This window comes from Cottoperca gobio, chromosome 4, assembly GCF_900634415.1.
Source record: "Cottoperca gobio chromosome 4, fCotGob3.1, whole genome shotgun sequence".
NCBI lineage: Eukaryota > Metazoa > Chordata > Actinopteri > Perciformes > Bovichtidae > Cottoperca > Cottoperca gobio.
In genome coordinates this window covers 19,072,118-19,094,403 of record NC_041358.1, presented here as the reverse complement: position 1 = coordinate 19,094,403, position 22,286 = coordinate 19,072,118, and the positions used below count along the sequence as shown (strand labels likewise).

The 22,286-nt window shown below is 39.1% G+C and overlaps 2 protein-coding genes across 2 annotated transcripts; both read left to right on the top strand.

The window, feature by feature from the left end:
- The first annotated feature begins 7,443 nt into the window (after positions 1-7,443).
- zranb2 (zinc finger, RAN-binding domain containing 2) lies at positions 7,444-11,920 on the top strand. The gene is made up of 10 exons (XM_029430423.1): positions 7,444-7,594; positions 8,258-8,310; positions 8,412-8,520; positions 8,727-8,809; positions 8,899-8,975; positions 9,157-9,300; positions 9,401-9,561; positions 10,070-10,129; positions 10,628-10,771; positions 10,993-11,920. Exons 1-10 carry the CDS (start codon positions 7,539-7,541, stop codon positions 11,048-11,050), a joined length of 945 nt encoding a protein of 314 aa, XP_029286283.1. The 5' UTR covers positions 7,444-7,538; the 3' UTR covers positions 11,051-11,920.
- A 1,370-nt stretch (positions 11,921-13,290) lies between these two features.
- ptger3 (prostaglandin E receptor 3 (subtype EP3)) lies at positions 13,291-19,322 on the top strand. Its single transcript, XM_029430571.1, has 2 exons — positions 13,291-14,198; positions 14,983-19,322. Exons 1-2 carry the CDS (start codon positions 13,347-13,349, stop codon positions 15,322-15,324), a joined length of 1,194 nt encoding a protein of 397 aa, XP_029286431.1. The 5' UTR covers positions 13,291-13,346; the 3' UTR covers positions 15,325-19,322.
- The last annotated feature ends 2,964 nt before the right edge of the window (positions 19,323-22,286 follow it).

Sequence of the window (22,286 nt, the reverse complement as noted above, 5' to 3'; positions counted from 1 at the left end):
TGAGGATGGACCTTGCAATCAAGTACATCGTTAAGATAATAGGAATGGATGAGCAAAGAGGATGGGATGATTTTTGACATTTTGAAGAAACGCTCCTTTTTTTTTTTAAAGAATGGGAATAATTGATAAGAGCTCTATTTTCTTTTCTAGTAAAGCAGATTTGGCAATAAATAAATTATGTTCCCATACAACGAAACCGCATTGCGAATTACGTTTCGAGGAAATGTGTTTTCTCCTGGATTATGTTTGTTTTTTGTTTTATCACAAATATGTTTCTATTCAAAGTCCACGTAAGTCTGTGTAAGGAAGAGGTCAGGGTGTATGGATCTTACTAACACAAAACTTTCACCCAGGAGACTGCTGTTTTTTTCCCGTTGGAAACCAAAACTAAAAATTTAAGTGAGGAATTTAAATTACGTAACAAACATACTTATATTTAGTCAAACCACGATGTTTTACTAAACGTAACCAATTTGTTTTGTTGCCTAAAGTTAACCAAGTAGTTTTGTTGCCTTTTTCTTTCATTTAGTTTCAATTACCATGTTTAAAACTGTGACCATAATGCAGGAGAAAATACGTTTGCCTCGAAACGTGACAGGGAATTTAATCTAGTTGTATAGGAACGTCATTTTTAAGAGACAGGGACGCAACAAGGCAAAGGTAAAAATTGAGTGAAAAGTCACTCAATCTGATATTTGATTCTACTTTCTACTTCCTTACTTCTTTGTCATTCTTGGACTCAGGTATTCCTTTAGCATGAACTTTTCAATTCAGCACCAGATTATTCATGAATAAGAGTTTACATTATTCAGTGAGTGATGCTTTATTCACCATCCTGCATGGAGAAAGAATACTCCAGCAAGGAGGATACATGCCACCCCTTCAAGAGCAATTGCCACTCTCAGTGAGCCCTCCGTGGGAGGAAGCTGCTGAGAGGTGGGTTGTGATGGGCCCAATTTAATGCTCCATTATGCAAATTGATCATCTCAATTGACCATCACTCTGGTAATAGGACGGGCTGACTGGGTGTGAGGGACCTTTTAAAATCTTAAGAAAAACATCAGACCATAATCCCAGGTGCTAAAAATAAGCGAGGTGAGCAAAAACATGAAGGAATGCATCATAACTTCCACCAATGAGGCGTGACAGAGATGAGTGACAGGAAGTTGCTGACCTCTCTAACGACTAGTCACATTTAAAAGTCACCTGTCTTGTCATTCATCTGAGAAATATAAGAATAAAACACAGCATTAGCATGATGAGTTTTAGCTTGATAACATTTTCTCCTTCGATTTGACCCTCCCAAGGCGACTCCCTTGTTCATGATTCCATAAATCCAAATAGATTAGCGGAGGAAAGCAATGATGTTTGTTTTCATTTCAATCTAACTTGGAGTTAATATTACAGAAATTATGCATTGTAGAAAACACAAATTGAGTTAGATCTTATTTAATGGGGAGATTTTCAGCAAGCTTATCCCCTTTGCAACCCTGTGAAGAATCACACGACACACTTTAGTTTCCCTGAGAATGGACAGGGCGCAGGAAAGTCAGCGTATCGGCGAATTAATTTTGTCAGTGCCTAATTGCATTTATTGGCCATGCCTGGCACCTCCTAATCCTGGATTATGATGATGCATTAACAGCTGTGACTGGCTGTTTACAAGGCATTTATTAGCCGGTGTCAACATAACGAGACAAATTCCACCTATCACATTAATCACCCCACTGCCAAGACTGTGTCACTGCCAAGAGCAGAGCCAGATGACGCATAGGCCAAGGCTGCCCTGAAGCTGCTTCCCATTTTTCCGCATTAGCCATTGTTATATGGCAATCAGATTACCTCCTCAGTAACTGTCAGCCCGGCAGTGAGTTTGTGACGTGAAACTTGAAGTGAATAAAGAGCAATGAATCGGGGGAGGTTAAAGATAACGGGAGAAGAATTGTGGGATCAAATGCACGGTTGAGTGGGTCAAACCACAAAAACAATTTTCCCCACATAATACTTCTAATTGAAGTCAGGTCACTTAATTACAGTGTGACTATTGTTTACTCTGAACCCATCTCCTCTGGCTTTTTCTCTGTCCATCAGTCAATTTCCCCTCACTCTACCTCTAACTCATTTTAATTTTCTCTCCTCTGCCACAAGAATATACAACATAGCAAAAAACCGAACACTGTTTGTGTTGAGTGAAATGTTATTAAATATGAATTTGTGAAGAATTGGTTTCATGAATTATCTTTCATAATTGATTAAAGGCTGATTCAGAATGAAGCATCTTCACTGTCCTATAATTATCAAATGAATATACTCATCTTTGGCACAAAAAGAATATGCATGTTACAATACCTCTAATTACACTGAATGTAGCTTTAATGAAAGGGTTAAAAGATATTTCACGATGGATCAAGTATTCCGCTAAAGGGGTGCTCGCTTTATTGTGTCTGGGGTTGGAGCAAGACGGGCATTGATTTATTTTCATTTTCATGTGGTCTCCAAAAGTGATGTGCAGGAATTAAACAAGACTCGGCAAGACAGACCTGACAAAACCATTTGACAAATGACATCGGAGAACGTCCCGCTGGCCTTGCTCTAATGGAAGCGAGGGGTATAGATATTACATTTTGCACAGACACATGGGAATCATCAAGTGAGATCGTCTCTCGCTCCTGTAAACACTTTATCTGTGGGGTTCTCTGATTCCATTTGAAGAACAATGTCTGGTCCCAGACTTTGTGCCAACATCATTCCTCCAATTCTCCGGTCTGTCAAGATCGGTTGGACTTGACACATTGATATTGTCAGTGAGGAATGTTCGATCACCTGCAAGCTCAAAGTATGGTTGCCTCTTCTTAAAACATGCTTCTGTTGAAAAGAACATAATTTAGAAAAAGTTCTTCCTGGAGAATCTTTACCAAACTTCACATCGTAAGCCTTAGCTATAGTGACTTAAAAAATGGATAAATTGGCTTCAAACTATCAGCACCAGTAGATATACAGTGCAGACATAAAATGTTTAATGTGCTTACACAATCAAAACTGATGATCCAGTGGAACTCTCTACATCCTGCATTTTATTACTGCTAAACAGTAGATTTATGTTATACATCGAATCATGCTTTGTAGATTGCTTTTACAACAAGTGGTGAGCCTGGATTGTAAAATGTGTGCTCTCTGGCTCCTAAAATGAATGTGCTTCCGTGATAAGGACCGGATGAGAGGGCAGGAGATACGGCACAATGCAGTGGAACATCTCCCAGCACTGTGCAGTAGTGTGCGTTATATAATTCTGATGGGCTTCGCTGGCACCTTACAGTTCACCTCCCACCCGCTAAAGTGTGAACACAGGGCCAGCTCTTCGGCTTTGTTGGACTGCCCTCTGACAAATGTGCAGAAACAAATAAAGCGTGCCTCATAAGGGCACAGTTTAAAATTACATTCAGTTAACAAACAGCCCTAGAGCTGACTTGTGTTTGGCACGTGGGAAATACATATCAACCCCCTGAATCATGCTGAATCATGATATTGAGTCAAGAGCAGAGGGTGGAGTGTGCCAACGTCCACCAGCCTCCAACTCTTCACCCTCACAGTAACCCTTTTCTCGGGAACCGCTCCCTGCCATCTGTCAGTATTGGAAAGCCCGGGTGGCTTGCAGCAGGTTTCTCCAAACCTACATACATGGCTGCCTTTCCCTGTCAGAAACTCTGCTGTGCATGAACCTTCAGGCGTAACCAGCCACTGAGCTAGGAAACTGTGTCAGCCTAGCCAAAGCCTCATTGACACCATGAAAAATCTCTCTTAGTAGTGTTATTGACCCGGGACATAATCAGCTGGTGGGCTGTACATTGGCCGGAAAAGGACACAGTAAAGTTAAGAAAGCATTACCACAAGTGAAGCCACTTTAATATAATTGGATGTTGTTTAGCTAAGTGCTATTTAAATGCCTGACTCCTCACTGAAGCTTTCATACTACTCTGTGTACTGCAAACAAACATACCAAAGCATTGGCAATGTCTCTTTATTAGTTATTCATGGCTTCATTTGCTTCATATCTCTCTTCACTTGTTTCTTTGCAACACTGAAAGCTAGCAGAGAGTACATCCTCAGCTGAAACCCGTGAGTAGACATGGCTCCTGCACTATCAGTGAGAAGAAAAGAGGCTTCTTTTTAATAAAAATAGGACTTTGATGAAGTAAAAAAAAAGTCAAAACAGAATAGAAAGGATGCCTCATCTTGAACAAATAACAATATGCGGGTGTGGAAGCCGTTGTTTTCATGCAATATTACACTTCTGTCCTCTGTGTATTATATTGATGAAGGTCCAAGAGTCATTTCCTTTAACAGAAGGAGGATGACTTATACAATGTGCCTCTCTCGCCTCTGATACCTTATTTTCACTGGCCGTAGTCCTAATAAACCTTGTGTGGGGCTCATAAATCAAGTGCATGTCTCCCTAACAGATACGCGATGATGAAAACGATGTATGATTAAAAAGTCTTGTTCAGTTCATCTCGAGTGTACTCAATTGAATAAACCCAATCTTGTCCAAGACTTAAACGATATGCATCAACAATCATTTCATCCCTGTCAAAAGTAGGCAAAAGAAACAGAGGGCAAATAAAATAAAGGAATAGACTCCAGCTGTAACACTCAAATGGCTACTTGTGTGGCCTCAGGTTCATGGACCAGCTGTGACAGCGACCTCCAAGAGTCTTTGACTTCGACCAACAGCAGATTGGGTGGACAAGGACGCTTCTAGAGCAGCTTAAGCTCGGCTGTGTAGCCGTTGTTAAGTAGTATGATAAATAACTGCAACTTAAAGCCTTTCCTTCTTCCTTATTCATAGTATTGACATCCCTTCAACATATGGTGTGTTACTTCATGCCTGCATCTTAACTACCCTGATATTAAGATTAGTAAAATGATCTCACAGAGAAAGGTTTTGTGTCATTGGACTGACCCTGTTCTTGCAAGATTAAATCTGATTCTAAATCAGAATACGATTTATTGCTTTGGTTTATTGATGCATGGACAAGAAACAAAATAAAATATAAATACTATTTACAATGAAAGAGCTGGGGGATATGCAAAAATATATTCTAGGGATGTACAAAGATTCACAGCATTTAAAGAATATAATAATAATATAAAGAATATGCAAAGTACAGAGATAATAGTCCAAAATGATGTGCGTTAATGTAACGCATGTACAGATGTGAAGACGTAAGTGTAGTGTAGTGTCTATGGGAGGGGATAAGAGGCAGAGCCAGTGGGGTCCTGGCCTTGTTGATGAGGCCAGCTGCAGATAGGAAGAAACAGTTTTTGCGGCAGAAGGTTTTGGTCCTGATGAACCGCAGCCTCCTGCCAGAGGGGAGTGTTTCAAAAAGTTTGAGTCCAGGGTGGGAGGGGTCAGCCACAATCTCTCCTGCCCGCCTCAGGGTCCTGGAGGCAATCAACTTGCAAAAGATTTAAATTAAATTATCTTATGATGAATTTGTGCCTTAAGAACTAAGGGTACATAACTACATATCAGATGCTTAGGCCTTTAATTTTTACAATGCATAGTGGTTTGTTCATATGTGAATATCACAACCATGAATTATAGTCCTCAGCCAGATCTTTCACAGAAGAGCAGGCATACATTTATTTCTTACTGAGCATAAAATGAATCTCCTTATCCATCTACTCATTTTATTTCTGTACAAAGCATGAGAGGAATTTCTCCATATTCTCCGTTATATGCTATTCTGCTGAGAGATCAGTGCTTTTACTGAACTCCCACTAATATCTATGCTACTGTCAGACACCTCTGACAAGTGGATACTTTAACAACAAGTAACTAAGTCACTATAGTCAAGTGTTCTTGGGTCAAGTGGCTTAGAAGCTATAAAAAGGATGTCACAACGCTTTTCATCACTATCACCTGCTGTATATTATCAAAGATCTTTTGAAGCACCTGTAAGAGGTAAGAATCATCTTTTCTTTGTGCAAGTGTGGCTTATGCGACACTGCAATGGTTCACTTACCAGTCAACAACATAACTCTCATATTGTACTGAAACAATTGTCCTAAAAGTTTGACTGTATATGCCATATAGGCTACATTTGAGTAATCTATAGAATCCTACTACTATATATTACTACACCTGGCAAGTACACAGTTGTAATCTCTAAGAATGTTTCTTTGTGACAGTAAAATAACAATAGAATTCACAAAATACATTTTAATTCAACTCTAATCATAGTTTCTCCTGCTTTAGGTAGCTTTTATTAGAAAGATTCTTATAGTATATATTTATTAGATACATTTGTATGTGGAATTCAGAGAAGTAGGCGACATGTAAACACACACACTCTAGCCCTCATGAAGTATTTTTTTTTCACGCCATAACCAGCCCTAATTTAGAAGAAAAAGCTTAATCATTGACAATTTCTGACCAGAAGACTGACAATATATATATATATGATAAGAGGTGGGTCTATGAACATGTGTGGTGATAAACGTTGGCAGTAACTGCCATCTAGCGGCTAATATTAATATTGCAAGAAAACAGAACTGAAAGATCAGGGTTTCAGACCTAAATTTGGATTCTGATCAATATTCATCATTTAAAACAGATTTGTAATCAGGCGTGAGCTAAATTATTGTCACCTGGACATCCAATGCCTCAGTCTCAGTATCTTCCATCTCTTTGTTTTCAAAGGTGTAGGTTCAACATTGTAAATCAACAAAGTGAATACTGATTTTCAGTTTTTAAACCTTAATATTACCGTCTCTGATCCTTAATTTTCTCTTTTTAAATAAAAAGTACGTAATGAGAAGGGTTTATCCACAAGACAATATAATAGACTATACCTAAAAGGATGTAACGTGTGTAAATAGCAGGTTTATAGCCACCATGTAATGTATCATATTTGTATTCCTAGGAACTTGCGTATGCTATATTTACTGTGATACACATATTTGCATGACATGTAAATTATTACTGTTATCTTTTATTGATAAAGCAAAACAAAACAAGACAATATAGGCATAATAATCCCATACTACCCTATTTGCTGGAAATGTATCTGCATGGCAGGCCTCCAACGTTTCTCAAGAACAACAGGTTAGTAGTCCTTCAATGTTGCATTCACGTGTTTTCTGAAATATCGCACTTTCACGAAAAGAAAATTGGGACTATAGTTTTGTAAAACACTTCTAGTATATATATATTTAATTGATTTAGAACACGGAATGCAAATAATGACCGTAGTGTGATTATTATTTGAGGTTGTGTACAGAATAACAGGTTACATGTATTCTTACACTGTTGCACAAAGTGGTTATGGTATCCCAAAATGTACCATAACCATATCATGCACAGAATATGTGGCATATTCACAACACGTATTTCCAAATTACGAGCAGAGAAATGCGAGTTGTAAATGCTACCGAAGAGCACCTGAAGGTGTCAGTAGAGGGAGCAGGAGGAGGCGCCGTGCTAACACACAGCGCACGCCCTGCCAACGAGCCAGTCAGTGTTAAAAGGCACAAACATGTCGGGGAAGAGTTTTCGAGTAAGCGACGGGGACTGGATTTGTCCTGATAAAAAGTAAGTGCTCACATTTAGAATACGTTTCCATCTGACCTACTAACTGGTTAAATGTAGCAGCATATGTTTGCTTAATTTGCTGGTCGTGCTAGTTAGCTTAGGCCTTGTAGCATTTCACGCTAACGTTGACTAGCTGAGTTTTTCCACGTTTACCTTATTGTTTACATCATTACCTGCTCTATATTCACATTAAACACGTCGTGATTATTGGGCATTAACCTGTGGGGACGTGTTTTGGATTAGCATGCCAGTAAATCCTAAAATAAGTTCATCAGTGTGCGCATACTTACAAGATAGCAGCCTAGCTATCGTTAGCTTCATTGGGTTGGGGGAAAGTCATGGTGTTTACAATGTTGTAGAAGCTAGGTTGTAGGGAGTGTAGAGTCTAACTTGGGTAACGTAGTTAGTCAGCAGTATCATGTTGCACATGAACTGCATCAACGTCTTAAGTGACAGACAAGCCAGCTGCAGTTGTCAGTGCACAGGCCTTTCACTCAGGCAGTCCCACCAAAGACTACAAGCTAATCATGTTGCACATGAAAGATAAATAAACCTACACTACTAATCTTGCTTGTAGCACAATCAGATTATGCCTGTATGATGAAGTAACATGCTCAAGTCTTATCTGTATCTATAATGTGTTCTTTGTTTATGCTTTTATAGGTGTGGAAACGTGAACTTTGCTAGAAGAACCAGTTGTAACAGATGTGGCCGGGGTGAGTCCTTCTTTATGCATGTTGTTATATCTTGCAGAAGCCCAACACATCTGTCAAAAAGCTGATTAACTTAAAAAAAAACATTTGTTTTGCTTCCACAGAGAAAACCACAGAGGCAAAGATGATGAAAGCTGGAGGAACAGAGATAGGGAAAACTCTGGCTGAGAAGAGTAGAGGCCTCTTCAGTGCAAATGATTGGCAATGCAAAACGTACGTGTTATTGTAAATTATAAGGAACTACCAAACTGTTTGATTTACTAGGCCCTAGAGCAATTAGACAAAACGGTTTCCTAATGAGAAATGCATAAGAAAACTATGCATTTTAATAAAATGAGACTTAAACTTTCTTTTTTTTTCTTTTTTAAATTAGTTGATTTTAAGATTTTTAATTTTCCTGCCCTCCCGTTCTCATACAGATGCGGCAATGTCAATTGGGCTAGAAGGTCGGAGTGCAACATGTGTAACACACCAAAATATGCCAAACTTGAAGAGAGAACAGGTATGCCCACAAATATGTAGTTTGTCAGTTCTTGGTGTGCTTATGAAAGCCGGTTATTGATTGCCTCTTTCTTCCTCTTTGCCAATCAGGTTATGGTGGAGGTTTCAATGAAAGGGAGAATGTGGAATACATTGAACGAGAGGAATCTGATGGTGAATATGATGAAGTGAGTTGTACCTGAAAGTGTAATGTTTAATAGTTTAAACATTTCAGCTGACATACTGTTGCATGTAAGCATAAAAATATGTTGCCTGGTAGAATCTTCATGTCCTGAAACTGCCTAACAACCTTTACGTTGGCAGAGGTACATTTATACTGATGAGTGTATGCTTTCTTTTTAATGTCAGTTTGGTAGGAAAAAGAAAAAGTTCCGTGGACCTGGCTCAAAAGAAAGTGAAAAGAAAGAAGTACCAACAAAAGTTGTAGCTGCTGAGGAGGAGGATGAGGAAGAGGAAGAGGAAGAGGGTGACCTTTCCAAATACAAATTGGATGTAAGATTGGTGGCTGGAGCTGGAAATTCAAAAGGACACATTTTATTTAAATTAAAAGTACTAGCCAATAACAATGTAATATTAAACACTGCTTCTCCAGGATGATGAAGAGGAAGATGACGATGGAGACCTCTCAAAGTACGACTTGGACGCCAGTGAAGACGAGGACAAGGCAGCTAAGAAAAAGGGCAGCCATTCGGGTTCGTCCCGTTCCGGCTCATCCTCGCGCTCCTCCAGCTCCAGTTCACGGTCGAGGTCCAGGTAAAAGGGTACAGGTCAAGGGTAACTCCGGGCAAAATGTCAGTATCAGCTCAATCCTCCTTCTGATTTACTGATCCACATCAATTACATGTCTTGTTCTGCTGATTTGTTGTTTTCTCAACCCCTCCCCTTCTGTGGTGTTAGAGACTTGATGTGCAGACTGAATGAGTTTTCTGGATTCTATCTTTTTATGTTTGTTTTTTTTGTTTTGAAATGCCTGACTTTAAAGGGAAGGAATGCATTGTTCATATTGTAGCCTTGAAATGTGCACGTGTTACCTGTACAGGTTTTAGTTGTCCTTTTTTATATTTTCTCCAAACACCTATAGGCATATTTTTGTGGTCTAATATTTTCTCATTGGTTATGCTATACAGTAAGGCAAAAATAGTTTTACTCAAAGACTCTACATTTAAACGCAGTTACATATGTCTGTGCAATGCCGTGTGAACCATCCAGCTATTTCTTTTGTTGAGAAAATATTGGAAAGGTTCTGTTTTTTGTCTTTCAGGTCCCGCTCTAGAAGCTCATCAAGTTCCAGGTCTGGATCTCGCTCGAGGTCTCACTCCAGGTGAATGAGGTGACATGCACTCTCTCCCTTAGAGAGTGTATGTATGGTGCGGAACGCTCCAGAACAGTCCTATTCCCTAGTTTTAAATTTAAACAAAGACTGAATAGTGCTTACTCCACTGCAGTCCTCTTTCTTAATCTGCAGATACTCATTTTGGTCGGAAATCATAAGGTACATTCACAAACTGCTTTGACGGTTTTTAAGAATTTGATGTAGGGTTGTTTCAATTCGGCCACAAGAGTATAAAAAGTGCACAGTTTGACTACCTGAACTGAGTTTTAATGTAGTCTTCTGGGGTCTTCATCAAACATCTCTCAGAAGTGGTGCTGGCTTTCATTATATTCAGAGGAAGCTAAACATTTTCTTCAGCGTCTTGGGTAAAAATGATCAGTACGATTGAATTAATAGTTTAGTACTCTTAAGCTTGATGAATACCGACGCTGATGAGACTCTGTCTTGACCATACTGACCTCAGTGCTTGGTTTATTCCTCCAAAAGATCCAGTTCCAGGTCGGGAAAGGGCTCCTCTCCCCGGAAGAGGTCCCGCTCCTCCTCACCTGAGAGGGGACAGAAGCGCAGTCGCTCCAGGTCCTCATCTGGAGAGAGAAAACGGAAGCGTTCTAGATCACGTTCGTCCGAAAGGTTTGGGTTTCTGTGGAATACCACAATGGCACTGATTATTATTAGCCATCTGTCGCCTCGCTTATGGGAGTTCAGATTTACAGAAATATGTTCACATTTTGCCTGTTATATTGTTTTTCATTAATTCTTTGAACTTGTACTTGTTTCAAGAATGCATAAGTGAATGTTAATAGCTGAGCCTGCTGACCTTGTTTATCTTCCCATGGTTTGTGTGATTTCAGGTGCCACGGCCAGTCCTCTGGATCCTCCCATTCTGGCTCCAGTTCAAAAAAGAAATAACTTTATTACAGCCTTAAAAACAAGAAAAGGAAACTTAGTAGAAAAGTGCATGTTGTGTTGGAAGGAAAACAACCACATCATTTCAGTATGCTGTCCATTTTCATAGAAAAGCCTAATTTTCCTCAAAGACAGCGGCAACATGACTTCTCTCTGCCATTACCCATCATTACAAGCTCCCTTTTTAAAACCACATACACCCCAATCTGTGACAAGTGTCTGTAACTGCAGGAGTCCAATAAACAAATGTTTAGTCCCATAAGAAAATCCGATATACTGTAAAGAGGCTGTATGCCATTTTAAACCCAAATTTAAGTGGCAGTATATTTTATTGTACTCGTCTGTGGGGAAATTGAAGTAAATATTTTGGTTACTTTTTTTTGTGGCCCTAGGAAACATCTGAGATTGTGTTACTTTATTTTTTTAATAAATACATTCTTAATTTTTAAATAAAATGTGAAGTACTTAAGCACCAACTTAGTGTAACAGATATAGCAATGCATTTTGGCCCCTCTGTTTTATTTTCTTGATAAATATATATTTTGCTTTGTGTCAAGGTAAGTATTTTACTTTTTGATATTGCTTGTTTTAACTAAATGGCAGTAAATTCCACATTCTTTGGTTTAGGCGATTAGTGTTGTTTTTTTTTCTTTACACAATTGTCACTTGTTTTACCACTCAGTTATTCTTCATCAGTTGTCACTTCGGAAACTAATGAATTCAACAAATAATTGATATTCATACTCCAGATTAGTACAGGCAGAATAACAAACACCATACAGTATATCCCGATTCATGGTAGAATGTGGCAATACAGTCCTTGTTGGCGATCAACTCAAATGTACACGTGTAAATAAACTCCTGTCGACATTGTTTCTTGTTACTTCAATGTGGGTTTGATTTAAAGAAAGAGAGAGAGACCTTTTGATATTTGCTCAATCTGACAGATGTGTGTAATTTATCACTGTGTAAATGTCATTTTGAAGTTGGGACACTAGTAAAGGTTAACACGGCAGTCATCTGAAGGGTTGAGAAGTTGTCAGCTAAAGCTAGATGTTCTATAACCATGCAATGGGTTCACTAAAGCCCAACTGGTAACATTACAGTACTGGAAAGACCGTTTTGCAGCTATAGAGGCTTTTCATAGCTAATGAAGTATTTATTTTATACATAAAACTAGCAGAGAAAATGTATACCAAGGCATAAACAGACACAATACAGGTGCTAATTTAAAAAAAACAATGTTGGATGAAAATAAAATATGCAAGAGTCAAATAGTTATTCTACATAAATCAAATAAATATAATACAAAAATAATTGCTGAGCAGTTAATCTAAGAAACGAGTTAGCTTCACCCGGGATCCTAGTTCACAATGTGATTAACGATAGGATGTAGAAAACGGAATTGACTCCGTCATTCACATTGTAGTCAACAGGAGGCACTCTTTGCTGCTCCTGGTGTGCTGAGTTTAACAGCGGGAGCGATCATTACATTGGTGTGCTTAATATAGTGGAACATTCATCAGGCCTCACGTCATAGTATTGTCCCCAACACCTGTTCCTTTATGTGTCTGGTGCAATATGTCTCGGACTGCATTCAAACTGGGTAAAAGTTACAAATGTACACCAGTTGGCACTATTGCAAACTGCTGATTGTGATGCTGTGAAATACACCCTACACGTGCTGTGTTTGTAGCCTATTTGTAGTTGAAAGTAGTTAATATGACGATATTTAATGCTCTAATCTAATCTCACATTACCTGTCGTAGATAGGGTATTTGTATGAGCAATGATGCATACTTTAATATCCCTAAATGCAAATTTCCCCATAATGATCAGGAACCGGAGGTAGCCTAATGATTCAATACATCCGCTTTCAGGTGCTCAAGGACAATGTTTCAGTGATTTCTCTCCCAAAGAGGCGCAGACCCCCCCCCCACCTCATCAGACGAGTTCCCCCGTGTGCTCACTTCCCCAACATGTGGTGATAATCTCTGGCATCCTGACTCGTTCCAAAGCAGGTTACATTTAAAGTGCCATAGCTTGTTCTCATAAATAGAAAGTTAATTCACTGGTATCACCATCACATATGTCCTACATGGTTTCCAAAAATTGTCTTTATAATGTAGTAAGTGTATTTAAAAATATGCCTGTGCTGTTCTTTGGGCGCTTTTCTGAGTAGTCCCGCCTCCAGCCCGTAAAAAGGAGCTGACACGCTTTTACGCACTGCATTCAGTTGGAGCGCAACACACATATATATGGGTTATCTGCTGCATACAGGTTTATCCTTTCCGAAAGAATGCTTACGGACGGTTGTGATTCTCTTGACGGGTTGCAAAACATTACTGGAGAGATGCTGAACTTCAACGTCTCCAAGTCATTGCGCGAAGGCAATGTCACCAAGAATTCCAGTTGTGGATCTGTATCAGTTGGCTTCCCTATAACCATGATGATCACTGGCATGGTGGGCAACACATTAGCTCTTATTCTGGTGTATATCTCTTACAAAAAGAAGGAAAATAAAAGGAAAAAGTCTTTCTTGCTTTGCATTGGATCGCTGGCGTTAACTGACCTGTTTGGACAGCTTTTGACAAGTCCAATAGTGATATCAGTTTACCGAGCAGATCTGAAGTGGGAGCGCATCGACTCATCGGGCAAATTGTGCGGTTTTTTCGGTGTGTGCATGACAACTTTTGGTCTGTGCTCTCTCTTCTTGGCCAGCGCCATGGCAATTGAAAGGGCTCTGGCGATAACAAATCCTCACTGGTACTCCAATCACATGAAGACAAGTGTGACAAAGCAGACTTTGGCTCTCATATGGTGTCTTGTGTTGCTCTTTGCGCTGCTGCCCATTGCAGGGGTCGGGGAATATACACACCAGTGGCCGGGCACCTGGTGCTTTATCAGCACGGGGGACAGGAAGGTCCCTGGCAATATGTTTTTCGCCATCACTTTTGCTGTACTTGGGATTTTCTCTCTGCTTGTTACACTTTCCTGCAATGTAGTGACGATCCGGGGCTTAATTATCCGGTGTAGAACAAAGTCTGGCACTTCTCAGTCTTCAAAGCAGTGGGAACGGCTCACCACGGAGACCGTCATTCAACTGTTAGGGATTATGTGCGTCCTCCTTATATGCTGGTCTCCTCTGCTGGTATGTTTCCATAGGCGCCTGCTACCTATACATTTCTTATAGCATACAACCAATAGTCCCTATGACCAAACGATACTGACGATATACTACAATTTTTTTTTTATAATGCTTAATTGTTTGCTCTTAAAGTTTAATACAGTGAAAGCCCCTGTACTTATATAATACACTAACCAGTGTCATAATTCACAATGTAGTTGGCTTTTATTGTCAGCTGCAAATCTTTGTATGTTTGGAAATATCTCCCAGGGAAGCAAAAGCAGAACTGCACACACTTTTATGTTTTCTTTATTCACTTATTCACTATGTCACTTTCCTTTACTCTTCTCTCTGCCCTTCACACACAAACACAAACCATACTTGCCGCTCAGATAAATGCTGTCATGTATGATCCTTTGAAATGCTGCTGATATTTTCCATTATGGAGCAATCCACTTAGCCGAGTCCTGTTTGGGGGGTCTGCTCAGTGTGCTATGAGATCATGCATTGTCAGGCACATATTTAATAGTCCCACCAAGGATATTAATAGAAGACACTGCATTGTGGTAACAGTGATGGCAGTACCTATCACCTAGTACGTGAACATTATGCTTTTCTCCTACAGTAGCTGTTTAGGATTAATTTGAGATTTGTGACATTAAGTATTATCTCTCACACAATAAGTGTGCATATAATAAAACATAAACCTCTGGGAAGCTTTCTCATGAGTATATTTTTACTAAACAACATAATTTGTCCTCTATATCCTCTATTGGTACAAACAGATTGTGCCTGTCTCTCTCATCAGGTGCTGATGCTGAGAATGATCTCCAACCAGGTGTCCTCCCACGAGTGCAGTTCATCAGCAATGGCCTCCAATCGCACCTCGAGCCGAGAAGTCCAGTTGGACTGTAACTTTTTTCTGACAGCGATCCGCTTGGCCTCCCTCAACCAGATCCTGGACCCGTGGGTCTATCTGCTCCTCAGGGAAATCCTCCTCCGCAAGTTCTGCATCGTGGCTAATGCAGTGTCCAACTGCTCCATGGAGGAACAGAAGGACACCCAGACGGCATTGGATGCCCTCAACAAGCAGAACCCGCAAGACAGCAAACACCTTGATAAACCACAATGTAGCGAAGTCAACCTTTGACAGGAATTTCCATCTTGTGGCTTTAAGTCTGGACAGATTGGATGGATGTAATAATGGAAACACGATTGTCTTGGACGAGTCAAGAAAAACATGGGGACAAAATGTTTCTCCATGTCCTTGACAGAAGGATATTGTGCAATGTGGGACAAGAGTGGTCTCAGTTGCAAACGTAATGAGAACCAGCCAAGTGTGCTCGGGGTGAATTTGTTTATCTTAAAACGCATTCCATTGAAAGTCACCTAACCAGCATGTGGATGCATGACCGTGTCACATCTCACATTTGGCTGAAGCGCGGCTGACAGGAACTCCTTCATTGCTTGCTTTCAGTTTTGATAACTCTCCCAGGCTCAAGAACTGAATATGGGTGACTCTAAACTGACTTATATGGAAGTGATGCATCTTGTGCTCTTGGTCATTGCGTTCATCAATTTGAAGCCATAAACCACAATACATTTTGTGAATGTCTGTAAATGAAGAAAGAAAGAACAGAAGAAGAATTTGCATATATTAAGTTGTAAATAGCGTTGCCATATCTTACATGAAATGTAACCACAGAGGTCGTTTCAGAAGAAAAATGCAAATCTTAAACTGGAGCCAATTGTTGATTGTAAGATTATTTATTAGTGTCTGTGGTTATATGAAGTGTTATATTTCTGTGCTGAATATCAGTTGTTGTACATTGCGTGGTTTTCCTCGGACTATGAAATGCAAAGCTTTTAGTTTGTTGCTACTTTCCCTCTTGAATATGAAAGCATTGGCATATCGTTGTGCAATTATTTTCTCAGCAATTTTCTTATGAATGAAGTGTGTCAGGGAAAGCACTGTAAATGTGTGGTGTTCAACATTGTGAGATTATGTTTGGCAGGGTGGCCTGATACTGTAGTTACAAGGCTGTCAAAGTGTCTTAGAGAAATACTTGCGTTTTACATTGGATTAAAAGTACCTTTGTTCTGTTAGTACACATTATGTAAAGACAAGTGTACCTAATTTCACCAGCCAAATGTTAATGCGGAGAAAAGTTACGTCGAGTTATGTCAATATAAGTAGAGAGAGTGGTACTTGTTGGATACGAGGCTGATAAGCAGAAGAAAAAAGAAATGAAGGAAGCCATGTCCAAACTGTCCAAAACACGCACCATAGAAAAGGTAATGCTTTTTTAGCTTCACAAGCTTTCATCAGTGTGTAGGCCAACGGTGTTAAGTACTCACATAACAGTAATACACCAGTACAAAGGGGCTGCAGCTGCAGCCATAGTATGCTTTAATGTTGTTTAGCTACAAGAATTCATGCTTTTCATTTTGTGGTGATTGCCTCGGACATGTTGAATGTGTCATTCTGTATTCAATCGTTTTTCTTCTTATCAGCCAAGTCGTGTCCTTATAGCCTTGATGCTACCTCTAAATAAAAGTAAATGTTCATTTATTTTAAATGTTTACAGTGGAATTCACCAGAGGTCTCAGATAAAATCAAGGTACTTTTCAATGAGGTGGTTTGATCTTAGTGCCAATTTACCAAGAGTGCTGCTGGCAGGCAATGGCAATCCATTCCTTTTACGGTGATATAAATATGATATGTTTTTCAGCTGTGTTGTCATCTATAGCGCTGTAAATATATTAAAAGAGGTCAGTCAAAGACATCTCAAGGATGGACACATTTTCCATCATGGTAACCTTCAGGTTGTGGGACACTTAGAAGGAAACAAAGCATTTGTTCAGGAGTGTGATGCACAGGAAATAAATAATTTTGCAATATTCAGGATTATTCTGGAACTCCTTGCTAGCTATGAATGTGCAGCAAACGCTCATTTGTTCCATCAGTTTCATTAAGTTACACTAACAAGGAGTGTTCACTGTAATTAATGCTTCAGTAATTGAGGTTTATTCCATGCATATGTTCATTTTGTGCAGCAGTTAATATGCACTTCAACAGAAACATCTGGGATTTAGAACATGCATTTTAAACAGTGATTACATTTGGTTTTGCAAGTTGCAGTGGGATATAGGTTTACAATTGACTCAATCACGTTCAACTTGAATCTGCGGAATTATCTCACTTCTTCGTCCAGGAGACCCTGAAGCTTCCTGGTTTTCAGTATATAAATAATAATTACGCAAAGGAATATACCCTTAAGGCTAACTGGCCTCACACTTGGTTGGGAGCTTTCCATGGTGTTAAATCCCACCAATCCCAGCAGTGGAAAATGGAAGAATGACAATTAATTATTTTTGAATAGAAAACCTGATACATTTCCACCCTAGACGGAGTAAAGGGGAGTTTATAAGGAGTGCTTCCTGTGGTGGTTCTGCAGTGCAGTTTAAAAATAAATGATTAATAGAACAGGGAGAGATACACAGGGATATGAGATGAAAATATGTGCAAACTCCAGTTTATTGAACAACATGGTGTAGTCTTCGATGATAGAACATAGCTTCATTAAGAGGTGTGTCAGGATTGAATTTGCTCTCTGCCTCAAACACTTTTTTTGCATTTTAATCTCAAGCTTTGATTTTCCAGACTGTGAAGGTTTGCTCATGTGCTTGAATGGTGTTCATTTAAGTTAGGAGCAGGCCATTTCAGCAGGCAATTACACAAGAGAGTCCTGCGCCTGCATCAAAGGGAGTGTACAGTTACATAATGATTTGAAGAAGGAATTCTGAGGCCTGCAGAATCTGGTGTTGTCAGCTGCCTCCATCTCTCTCACTCACGTCACTAATGCATGAAAGTGATTTTCTGATTTCCTCTTGAGCTTAGGAGTCACTAGATTACAAGAAGAGATTGTTTCTGATAAAAGAGTTTCAATAATGTAAAACTCTGGTCATAAGATTTGTTTGAAAAGCCCTTGTCAATGAAAGGCACAAACCAAATCAAACATTAAGTGTAATCATTGTTGAACGGGACAAACCAACCTGGCAGGTACGAAAAGCAAAGTATCCATCAAATCTTTTTAAAGAGCATGTGATGGTGTCACATGTGCACACAGCACAATGGAAACAGGTTTGGCCCACCAGCCGAGGCTCTGATGAATGTAAATACATACCAGATGTCTATCATATGTCCATTCTCTTATCTTTTGTTCACATTATGCCTCTGCTTTTGAATGTTCTACAAGAATTCTTTGCACTGAAGGGTTTCCAAACTCTGAGACAAGATTCTCAGATGAGGGCTATCTTCACATTGTCACACAGCTACGGTTTCTTTGTCAGCGCTCGTGTTCCTTTCCCTCCGTGTTCAGCTGAGGAATCCTGTAAATATTGGAACCTTTTAGTATTTATTTTCCCCTCAGATATTTTTGACATATCTGTCATAAATAGGCTTAAGTAACATGTTGCTGAAATGAAAAAAATAACAATAACTACCTACCTATCAAAGTGTCCTATTGGTACATTATGTATTTGACCTCTTCTTGAGTTGAATCAGTTCAACATGCACTTTTGATTCATTTTGTAGCAGTGTTCTCGGCTTATGTGGTGGTGTAATGTTCCATGAAAGGAAATTATTTCAATATGTGTTGGGCTTTTGCGGCTGCTGAAGCATGTTTTCCTATTAAATATTAATACATCTTCACTATCATACTAATTAATGACTGATGCAAGTGGAGTGAACAGTGTTTTATTAGTGGGCCTCCTCAATGAACTCTGGTTAGGCTGAGCCAAGCAATATATTTAGAAGAAACTGAGGAATTGGGGAGCATGGTCTAAGACTCACACCCTGTAACAACGGCATTAGGCATTAGAAGCATCCTTAAACTAAAAAGACGTGAAATACATTTGATATGTCCTTATTGTCCTTATTTTACATCCTGGCAAGTCTTGTTTTCTGTGTTGAAATTGCTTCACATATGAGAATGATGATTTAAGTGAGAATTATGTTTTTCACTGGTAAATGTTTTGAACATTGTGAATCTTGCTAAGTGCTGCGAGCCATTTCAAAGCATGTGTAGGCTTTAATTGTTTGTTGACCTTGTGCAATGTGTTTATCCATGGGCCAATAAATGGATCAATGTGGTACAAAGTATTGTACAGATCATGAATCATTGCATACATACAACAATTGAGTTGAGAGGTTTGATAATGGGAGACCAAGGTTTCTGTTTGATGGTGCAACTCATATACGTGTATGAATGCATACTGCATATAATATACTTATTACATACAAGACGAACAAAATCCATCATGCTTTATATCTCATTTTAAAATTAAATACAAATAATAATAACACGTTAAATGTCAAATCACTGCATCTACTCTACTAGTGAGGTTATTTGTTAAACCGTTACTGGTTCTGCGCTGATAAAATAGATGGATTAGCCTCAAACTTATGATAATGGCTACTTCAGATAAACACCTCCTGTGTGTTACACAGTCTGTTATTGAAGAGAGACATACCTAAATGGGCATCATCAAAAACAAAACTTAAAATGATTGCGTCGTTCTTTGCTCAAAACAAAACAAAAGAATAATTCATACATTTATGAAGTATTGAAAATGTATTCCCTCTCATTTTTGCATTATATATTTGAACTTTCGTACACCTTAGCATTTTGCCGTGAGTGTGATGATCTTCTCAAAACTGTTCGCAAACTTCTTCAAAGTTTTAAAGTGAAAACTCAAATGCCAGTACCAATTTGTAAAGTGTAAGGCTGTGTTCAGTTGCAGCAGCCTCCTTTTTGAATGTCAAAACCACTAATAATGATAAACAGAAGCTCTTACTGTATTGTACTTTCTTTAAAATTGACTAACATTGACATTGACTCATCCAGGTTATCCTTAAGCATGTTATATGAAGCCCCAAGGGCTCAAATGTTTAATCTGCTCAGTAGCACAAAGTACTAAACTGTGCTCATTGAATATACCCTCAATAAATAAAAAGACCTTTCCATTGCGCTATAGATGACATCTGTGACTAATTTTGAGACTTTAATTCAATTAGTCTTGAATTGTGTAAATCACCTGGCTCGGTCTCCGGGCTCTGCACCGTGTACTCAATTTATTGCTGAGTCAGGGCACTGTCTGCATCTGATAAATTCTAGTGGGCCCATTAAAGACTTTATCCTCCCATTAGTTATCGCTGTTAAGCTCAAAAGGCCGAGGATGTATAAAAGCAAAGAGAGAAGCCCTTCTGTGTTATGGACATATTGTGCTATAGTGGTATATTCATATAAATTATAGATATAACATTCTGTAGAGTGCTTGCAAAGGTTTTTAGAAATAAGAACACAAATCCATATTTAGTTGAAAGCACGACATGCATCTTATTTAGCAAGGGTGAACAGGACTCTGTTTTAAATAGCATTTTTGAATTTGTCAGAATAAAACATGCTGTTGTGTGCTTCTTTAAATTGTAGTCCAGGCCTTTTCTTGTTTTTGGCTGAAGCAGAGGCGTCTCTCTGTGATAATAATAACACGAAATGTGCAGGATCAGTACTGCATATTCGTTTAACCATTACCACCAAGTGTTTGAAAAGAAGGTTATATATCTTAATTTAGAGGCAAAACAACTTGACGGCGAGTTAGGACAGTTTCAATGATTTTTGAAGTCTCCCTCAGCAGCAGAGCACTCACACAACAAAAACATCAGTTTTATTCATTTGTATTCTCACCCAGAGGGTTCTTTATTTAACTACATTATATCACAAACCTTTTCTATTGTCTCCACTACGGCCTTGAAGAATGTCGGTAGAGGTAATGCTCTCTTTCTATAGACCATTATGCTAAGAGAGATAAATGTCCGTTTGCTCTAAATGACATAAATGCTCCTCCCGGGCATCTCACGGAGGAGCGGAGGCTTTAACTGAATTAATCAGGTTGGTGATTTATGCTTCTACTTAACTTCCCTTATGCTTTTAATGTATACTCTGAAAGTATGGACGAAGTCTTTGTTCACAGACTGTGCCCTGAGGGAATAAGGCAAGACCATGCTGCAGGGTTAGTGTGAGAACCAGTGGCGTAGCTAGGCCTATTTTAGGTGTGCTTCTAGAAACTGGCTGCAGAGGAAGTCCACCTGCGTCATTGCCACAGAGCGCGATTACTCTGCTGCTGTGGAAAAGGTTTGGCTGTATGTCCTTAGGTGATAGTCCATTATGGCATAGTGGTTGGTATGTGACGCTGGTGTATGCTCTCACTGAATGGTAATGAGGATGAAAGGGAAGGATATGTAATCATGTTTACTCAATCATCAATGTACGGAGACGTGATTTCCAGTGGGGCCAAACACGTGCGCAAAAAATAAATGCCTAAATCTGAAGTGTCAATAGGTGCTGTAGATCATTTCAGCAAATCACTTCGACAATGTCACACTTTGATACATAGACTGCCTCATTAATATTCACGATTTCATGCCACATTGTTTTTCTCTCAATCTCAAACCTGATTTATGCGTTTTATTAACATTGGGAGAATTGTGGTCAGTCTTTGCGAGACCCCTATCAGTTTCCACCCCCCAGCCTGTCACTGTTGCTCTCTGCTGTTCAAACACAAACTAATGAAGCCATAAATACATCCAGCGCCTACTTGGCACTTCCAGTCCAGCAAAAACATCTATGATCAACAGTTCTCTCACTTTTGCAGTCAAGCTGGTATCTGTCATGTAGTTACCACCCTGTTAATATAGCTGCAGAGATACTGTTATACTACTATGTACAATGAATATGATACATTTTAGGGACATTTGCGTCTTTTAACGAAGTAGACTGATTTAGATTTTTAGATTGTGTACCTTTTTTGTATCTGTTCTGCCATAAAAGCTCTGTACTTTTAATATAAACACCATGAAAAGTAATAAAAGCTTCAATAAATTACAGTGTCAATAATGTAAAGGAAAATGTATTATTCTTTTAAATAGAAGGCAACTAAAATGGATCTTGAATTTTATCTGAAGGATAAAAAAAAGGGACCAGTGTTTAGGGCAAACATAAATTGGTACGCTAGGATACACTTCCTCTGTGGAGTCAGGGATACATTTGT